This window comes from Ascaphus truei, chromosome 6, assembly GCF_040206685.1.
Source record: "Ascaphus truei isolate aAscTru1 chromosome 6, aAscTru1.hap1, whole genome shotgun sequence".
Lineage (NCBI taxonomy): Eukaryota > Metazoa > Chordata > Amphibia > Anura > Ascaphidae > Ascaphus > Ascaphus truei.
In genome coordinates this window covers 24592671-24601627 of record NC_134488.1, presented here as the reverse complement: position 1 = coordinate 24601627, position 8957 = coordinate 24592671, and the positions used below count along the sequence as shown (strand labels likewise).

The following is an 8957-nucleotide window of genomic DNA, read 5'->3' as shown; positions in this document are numbered from 1 at the left end:
CGACTTGCACCCTCTCTATCCACCTTTAAGACCCACCTTAAGGCCTCGTCCAGGGTGGAAACAGGTGCGCTGGCACTCCGCCCTGCTCGGCCATGCTTTTCCTGGCCGGCTAGATGTGTGCGCGTCTGGGGGTGCAGCCCAGGCGTCACTGAGCTTGTTCGCCCTCATTGGGCGAACCGCTCACGTGACGCGCTTGCGAGCAGCAAAAACAATTTTGCTTGCTCGGTAAGCAGCGAAGTAACGTGCATTGGCGCAACGTGTCCAGTGTGACCGCCCGCACCCGCTCAGCGCCACCCTGGACGAGGCCTAAGACACACTTACTTAAAGAAGCATATGAGTGGCTCCGTGGCTAATATTATACACCTGATAGATAAAGCTTGGCCCCCTGCAGACGCACTGACCAAAACTCCCTCCTACTGTCTCTGTATGTTCCTCCTACCAATTAGATTGTAAGATCTTCGGCAAAAGGGACTCCTTTTCCTAAATGTTACTTTTACGTCTGAAGCACTTATTCCAATGATGTGTTATTGGTAATTTATATGATTGTCACGTGTATTACTGCTGTGAAGCGCTATGTACATTAATGGTGCTATATAAAGACACACATACATAGATACATCGGGAATTGAACCAGCTTCCCCCGATTCACACTCAGTGTCATTGTTTACACTCACTGAGACACAGTCTGTTTTTTCAAAAGTCTCCCTTCATATTTTCAGAGTATAGTGTATTCTAAAATGAGGTGTCACGTGTCTTGCCTCGTGTATAGCTTGCCAAATCTGACCTATGACCCACAGCTGGTCTCCCACGTGCAGTAAGTCACAGCTGTTTGGGGCAGCACTGTAAACGCGCGAAGCTCCCATACAGGAGAGAACTGGAAGACTACATTTCCCGTGATGCAACGGGTAGGGGGTAATAGGCCAGCCCCACCTCCCGGAGAAGTTGCGGAACATTGCCAGAGCGCGCGCGCTTCATTCTCCTCTACGTGTGTAACCGCCCTCCCTAGTCACCTGTCAAGGCGGTTGGTGCAAACTGAAGCGCGCGCCCTGTGACACGTGATTCGCACTGCTGTCAAACAGGCTCGCGCCGCAGCAGCAAGCGCGGGAAATCTTTATATCAGGGGGTCACCTGCGGGTGAAATGGCGGGCGCTTGACAAGGATCTGACACGTCAGCCGCTCCTCAGCGCTTCCTCCCGTACGTATATCGTTTCTTTTATTTCTGTCCAGGAGCGACGGTTTTTAGCCCCCTCTCTCTCCGCCAAAATGCACTTTCTGCGGCTGGTGTGCCGCCACAAGACGGCGCTGGGCCTGGCCTCCCTCTCCCTCTTCGCCGTGGCCCTGCTGTACCTGGCCAAGTGCACCTCGGAGAGCTTGAAACCGCCGGGGCCTCGGGGCCTCCCTCACCAACAACCGCCTCCCCGCCCTCACCGAGGCCTCGGCGATCCTCCGCCCCCTCCCCCGCCGCCGGACAAGAGCGCTTCCGCCTTCCTGGCCGTGCTGATCGCCAGCGGCCCCAAGTACACGGAGCGGCGGAGTATCATCCGCAGCACCTGGCTGTCCGCCGCTCGCGGCGAGGAGGGCGGCGGCGGCGAGCTGTGGTGCCGCTTCGTCATCGGCACGGCCGGGCTGGGAGGCGAGGAGGCGGCCAGCCTGGAGACGGAGCAGCGGCGGCACGGCGACCTGCTGCTGCTCCCGGACCTGCGCGACTCGTACGACAACCTGACCACCAAGCTGCTGCACATGTACGCCTGGCTGGACCGCCACGTTGACTACAAGTTCGTCCTCAAGGCCGACGACGACACCTTCGCCCGGCTGGACGTGCTGCTGGAGGAGCTGAAGGCCAAGGAGCCCAGGAGGCTGTACTGGGGCTTCTTCTCCGGCCGGGGCCGGGTCAAATCGGCCGGCAAGTGGAAGGAGAGCACGTGGGTGCTGTGCGACTACTACCTGCCTTACGCCCTGGGAGGGGGTTACGTGCTGTCCTGGGACCTGGTGCGCTACCTGAGCCTGAGCCGGGATTACCTGGCCCAGTGGCAGAGCGAGGACGTGTCGCTGGGGGCCTGGCTGGCGCCGGTGGAGGTCAAGCGGGTGCACGACCCGCGCTTCGACACCGAGTACAAGTCGAGGGGCTGCAACAACAAGTACGTGGTGACCCACAAGCAAAGCATCGAGGACATGCTGGAGAAGCACCAGACGCTGGCCAAGGAGGGCAAGCTGTGCAAAGAGGAGGTCAAGCTGAGGTTGTCTTACATCTATGAGTGGGGGGTGCCCCCTTCGCAGTGCTGCCAGAGGAAGGATGGTATCCCGTGAAGGGGAGGGGGGGTGTTGGTTATTCCCAGAGGGTACCCAATGAGCCCAATTTGCTCATATATCCGGTTATGTGGGTGCAGGTTGACATGTTTAACCCTTCCCCAAAAATCCATGTTATCACTTGCTGTGTAGTGATTTTCCTGTATGGACCAAGCACGTGGGGAATCTGCTGGGTCCCGTGTGTAAGTGCAGTCTGTACGAAGCAGACCTGAAGGATTTCCATTTTTCCTTTCTTTGTGATGAGTAATTCCTTCTCATCTCAAAGATACTTTGCTGGCGCCACAAAACAGCAGCTCTCTCCAAAGCCCTAAAATATCTATAATGCCATTGCGGCACTTGAGATGTTTCCACCGGATAAGCCCATCATTATTGGATGATTTTGGTGTCTACAGAGTGAAAATATTTTTTTTAACGGTTTTTAGCCAGCACTAAACTCCTGTAGTGTGCAATAGTTAAATCTCAGGGGTAGAGAGAGTTATACCCGCTGGATCCTGAGTTACAGTTTCTTAGCCGTACCAATGGGACACCCAACCAAACTATTCATGAGAAATGGTCCTGGCTTCTACATTCCAAGAGATTTTGGGTTGTATTTAGTCACTAGTTTCTCATACACCAGTGACTGAAGCAGCTAACTGGAGAAAATGTTAGGGCATTTTATGTGACATCTGTAATATACTTGTATACTTGCCTATTTCTCCCAATGGAGGTGTGTTGCCGTCCTTGTGAGCGCACACAGTATATATGTGTGTATTTGTATGTATGTTCAGGGAAATCAAATGTGCAACTTTAGCAGCATTGTTTAGCAATCATGTGTAACTTTTTTTTTTTTTGGCCACCAAATATTTATAATTTATGCTGGTGGGCACTATACATGTTTTGCATCTCAAGTAGTGGTTTAACTCTAATTTTAATTTGTAATTCCAGATGTTTTGTAATCTACCCTCAAACAAGTGTTTTTATTTATTTGTAATTGTATATTCGGGGGACAACAAGAAATCTGATTGTTTGTGATTGTCTACTGGACCAACTTTAGTTGTTTTCAGGAGCAAAAAGGCAAAGTTTCATCTTTGTAATATTTTTTTAATATATAGTTGATGGAATATAGCTAGTTATTTGTTTACAGGATTTTCCATAAACCGTGGCAGTGGGTGAATAGACAATCCACACGAGTCCTAGAACACCTGTTTCACAACCACAGTTTGTCAAGGAATTGCATTTAGGCCTTCGCAGGCAGCATATGTGATCCACAAACACTACAAAGGGCCACAATTCAGTATTATAATCTGTGATTATAACTAGGTACAGAAATATTTGAGCTCTTGTAGACATTTCAAGCTAGCATCTTTGATTTTTAATATTAGTTTGTCCTTTTAAAAATGCAAAAATCCCCATATCTAATGTGTAGAAGCCATTGGGACAAAGCTACAGTGAAGAGCGTTTGAATTTTTCACCAAGGTTGGGGGTTCGGCACAAAATCGGATGTCTTTTTTGCATTGTCAGTTTGCAAAATTCCTGAAGCTTAAAAAAAATATCAGAATACATTTTTTTTTTAAATTTGCTAAAATACCTATTGAATTTAGTGATTTCATGGCTTAAAAAAAATACTATTTTTTTTAATAGATTTATGCTGAAATTGGAAAATTTCAGTAGAAATTTTCCATTTAAGTCTATTGAACTTGAATAGATTTTTTTTTTTTTGTGGATGTTTAAATTGAAAATTGAGTTTGCAATTTAAAAAAAAAATGTTTTAAGTTCGCCCATCTCTGCTGCTGTGTATTGTACATTACCCATCCCAGTTTCCTGCTTAGCATAAGGTCTGTCTGCTAAGACCTGGATCATCATACTTGCCTTGTTTTTACTGTTTAGTTGTTTACATACTATTGATGTTTTGCTGCTATTTTATTTTTAATGGTGAAAGTGCAATGTTTTGTCAGTTTGCCAGAGGCTTTCTATGGCTGCTGAGTAAATGGTGGAAAACTCCAAAGGAGGTACGCCTACCCAGTGAAAGAAAAATGGTAACATATCATAAGAAAAAAACCCTTTTACTGTTTATCAAGTAATTGCACCTGCTAGTAATGCAGAATATCACTTTCCATAGGATTTAAATGGCAGAATATCCCACTATAATGCGCCAGCGGGAGCAATAACCCAGTCTACATCTGTACATCTCACAGACTGTAGGGGTTACCAGAATTGGCTGTCATGCTTCATGGTACTTGCGGCTGGAGCAACCTTAGATTGCAGATTTATGTTGTAGAGCAGGATTATGAGTGTATTTTTGCTTGTTTAAACCTCTTTTGAGCCAGAGGATTTCCCAGTGCAGGATTGCAGTTATCATTATCCGGATCCTCTGTTTCATTACTGATGTAAGAGCTTAAAATGGCTGCTGAGTGAAAGCTGCCGAAGACCCAATCTGTAAAGGTCACTATTCCTGATTGGTGTCATGTCAGGATGCTGCTTAGTGGTCATTTGAAAGAAGGCGAATGTCCTGCTTAATAGTGAAACTCCTCCACAGCTAGGGGGGGTCTCGGTGTAGGGCTGCTGCTAGCACTGATCCCTGCGTTCACACACCTACTCCCAGCAAAGAAACAAAGCGGGAGCAATGAAAGTAGTTGCAGCATGAAATGCGTCGGTCTAGGACGTTTGTCTGCATTTCACTGCTGGAACACTAAGCTGCTGGACATTTTTTCCGCGCCCAACCACTGTTACGACAACTTGCATGTTTAAATGTCCCGCGCGGGATTGCCACACTGCCTACACAGGCCGCTCCAACGCGTGACATCTTTAAATGTCCTGTAGGACATTTTGAAGATGGCGCATCAGTGACATTTCTAGGCAGTGTAGTGGTCCCATGCGGGACATTTAAACATGCAGTTGTCGGTAGCGGCAGACTTAGCTTGTTGGGTAGAGTGTGTGGAAGCAGACATTGCGGCGTTCTGCCCTGCGCAAAGTGTATCGGCGGTGGAACACAAGTGGCGTTTTGGTCGTGGCCAAACATCCCATTCAGAAATGCGTTAAAGTCATTCTCTGTTTTTCAGCATTTTGCTTTTCCATTTTTTATGCTTGTTTTAGTTTCAGAGCAGTTAAATGCCACCTCCTTGCTATAAAGCAGTGCTGCTATGTGAGCTAGCGCAAATGCGTCATGTCAATTCTGAAGAAAGTTGGTGCAAACCTGAGTAACAGAACTGTAACTTTTTTTGGAGCAGTCTTTATAGTGGGTAAAACACAATTCACTTGAACAGATCCTCCTACTCTTTGGCCCCCATCTTAGGCCTGGGACATAGTGGTTTTAAGCTCGCTGAGCCGCGCTGAGCAGATGCACAAAGCCCCTGCATCTGTCATCAGCGCGGCTATAGTTTCTCCCGCATGCGTGCGGAGGCTGAGAAACTTTCCAGAGACAGGCAGTTTTGAAATTTGCCGCTTGGGGAAGCGGAGGAGCGGTCACGTGACCGCTCCCATCCAATGGGAGCGGGGGACTAGCCCCGCCCACAGAGCGCGCTCACTGCCTCGCCTGCGAGGACAGGGAAAAGCCCAATTTTGGAGCAGGCGAGGCAGAGCAGGAGCGCGGCTCAGCGCTGTTTGCTCCTCTATGTCCCAGGCCTTATACGGGGTGGTCCGTCGGAGTGAAACCCTACTATTGTCAGCTTGCGGACCCCATGGTTCCCAGAATACTTTCCAGTGACGGTACCGGGATTTAAATCCTGTGTGAGAAATACCTGCTCAAGCCTATTGGTACAATGAGTAGCTAGAGGGGTGCTATCAGGGATGATTACGAACCCAAACTATATACACATACACTAGATGCCTGTTCAAGCACTCGAACTTCTAAGTAATACTTAACATTTAATGGGAATAATTAAAATGTGCAGGAAACAATATCGGCAAATTTAAAAAAAAAAAGTATTTAATTTCTCAAGTGAAGGCGACCACTGCTGTAGTATAACTGAGGGACCACTTCAATGACTAGACGCTATATATCAACCTAATCGTGCAGCGCTAAATTTATAATCTAGTGTCCCTTTGGACAAAAGTACGGATTAATAAATGAGTATCGTGAGAAAAAGATATGGAAAAATCAGAGTGCTAAAGGGTGTTTACAAGAACAAGTAGGCATGTATAATATCTCAGAGTAGATATTGTAAGTTGCAAACAAACGGGCCAAACTTGTAGTAGTGACAGACAGACCCTAGGGTGGTTAATGCCCTTTATTATTTTTTATTCGCCAATTAGTTTCCTGCACATTTTAATTCTCATTAAATGTTAAGTATTGTTTGAAGATTCTCGAGTGCTTGAACAGGAATCTAGTGTGTATCGTGCGGGATTGAAATCTCCCTCAGGGAAACAAAATGTCTGGCAAATCTCAGGCCACTATGAAACTGCAACATCACTAGTTGTGGCTTCCTATTAGTTGACCATTTAAACCCCCCTTTAAAAAATAGGAATAATACAGTAATTTCACTAAAGTATCTGGAAAGGAGGGTGGTCCACTGAGCCGATATCTATACCCAAACAAAAACTGAGTCCTTGTTTAACCAGTATGGTCGTATTTAACAGTTGAGCAACCAGGGCTTTGGAAAACATGCATCCTTCTCTCCTTTCTGCACACACTTCTTACCAAAGAATAGAGCTTTACTCTTTCACTGCTGAGAAAAATCCTTATTAATAGAAAATTCCATTTCATTCATTCCCTGGCTGAGATGTTACCTAGGGAGTCTGCTTTATGTGTCTTTTTTCGGGGGGGGGGGGGGGGGGGGGAGAGAGGGAGGGTGTTATTTAGCATCATATTGATATATATATATATGTGTGTGTATATAATTTTTTCAGTCAAAACCAAAGATTTCCATGTGTGCTTTTTATTTTTAGGCAGTTAGCTGTAGGACAGTTCTTGTAATGCATTAATCCATTCATCTGTATTGTTTGTGGAGCTCAATAAACCTAACATTTCTTGACTCATTTTAGGAGAACCACTGTTTTTAAAAGAAATTGAATTCACTTAAAACGGACCCTATTTTCACTTATTCCTCCAGCCTCATTTTTTTAATCTCTACCCCCCCGTATTATTATTTTAGAATTTGTCGCATTTTTGTAGGTGTAACCCCCTTTTTCCTTTCTGGAGTTGAACCCTTTATTGGACCAACATTAAACACTTAAGAAAAGCATAAGCTTTTGTGTATCTGAAAAGCCGAGTTTGTTCATGTTGATATGGTTTACAGGTAGGATTACCCATTTGCATCCTAACATTTTGGAGGCTTTTGTAATGTAATACAGCCAAGCGTTACTAGCACCTTCAGCAGCACCATGTGGCACAAAATACCTCCTTGTGTGTAAGCATGGCCCCTATAATTCATATAGCAGTTATTGGAATACAGGCAATATAAAGTGTAAGAATAAAAAAAGCGGGTTTGAATTTTGTTAAACTCTTCATTGCAAACACTCTGAATGACAGAGGTGGCGTGCGACTGCTCTGAAGTATAAAGTAATGTTCATCAATGTCTAAGTATTTATTTATAAATATTGTAAATGCACATTATATAGTTTGCTCAAAGTAACATCAAGTATTTTTTAACTAATTTATTGTACTTTTAGTTTGTGTAAATGTCAGTGAACTAGTTTGTCAAATGTTTTAGGCATTAAATGATGCTATATATATATGAACTAATGATCCAAAAACTGGTGCATGTTTATTTTTGTTTAAATAATAAAAAAATACATTTGCGTGTTTTTTTCCTATGCACTTCTGAAAGGTTCTTTACCCCACAGATACATTTAGCAGCTAAACACATTTAATATCTGGTTTTACAATATACATTCAGGTGGACAGTATTGTTTTTCCCCTTGTGTAAACATTTAGTAGAACAGAGAAAAAGAAAAAACCTGGGGCCCTGCAGAATTAGAGATGGGGCTGCTAGGGGCTGGACCATACCTTACAGGGACCTCCCACCAAGGAGAGTCTCACCCAGTGACGTCACAGCCAGTTCGACAACCGGATCGGAGCGTGCCAGGATCAGCAGGCTACATCGCCGCGGATCGTGCAGAGTGTCTGATAGTCAACGCCGGAGCACTTTGGATCAGGTGAGCCGCCTCTGTATACACCGTATACAACATTAGATTCACATCTATCAATACTGTGAGGCAAGTCAGGCTCTTATGCCTGCACGGACGGGGGCACTCATAGACGGACCTCTGTTAAGAGGTTACTACCTATTCCATTCCAGACGTACGGTGACCTGTTTTGTTTCATTATCATCATTACCCAGCTACGGTATCACTACACTTTATGACTTATTTTGCACCTCGTTCCCTTACTTTATATCTAATTTACTACCATCCACGGTGACCAGCATTGCAATTTGATCTTGAAGCACATACATGGGACTTGTCCTGTTTATACTATTTAGTAGAACAGGTGAACCATATGCGTGAATATGGCAGAAGCAGAGGCATGCTAACAATATTATTTTTCTCATTATATAAATAGTTGAAACTTGATACATGGTGTTGCCCCTTCAAAGTAATAGTACAGCACCTTGCTAGAAATTTCGCCATAGGTTTAATTTGTGAGCAATCATCATTTGTATTGTACTCCCTTCTCTCCCGATGGAATTAATAACTACCTGAGAAATCAGATCACTCACAATCCCATCAACTTG

At 45.1% G+C, this 8957-nt stretch overlaps 1 protein-coding gene across 1 annotated transcript; it reads left to right on the top strand.

The window, feature by feature from the left end:
* The first annotated feature begins 986 nt into the window (after positions 1-986).
* Positions 987-7055, top strand: B3GALT6 (beta-1,3-galactosyltransferase 6). The gene has a single exon (XM_075603661.1). It carries the CDS (start codon positions 1264-1266, stop codon positions 2305-2307), a length of 1044 nt encoding a protein of 347 aa, XP_075459776.1. The 5' UTR covers positions 987-1263; the 3' UTR covers positions 2308-7055.
* The last annotated feature ends 1902 nt before the right edge of the window (positions 7056-8957 follow it).

What these genes read in the sequence shown, in the direction of transcription:
- B3GALT6 (XM_075603661.1), top strand. Translation starts at nt 1,264, where the DNA reads ATGCACTTTCTGCGGCTGGTGTGCCGCCACAAGACGGCGCTGGGCCTG.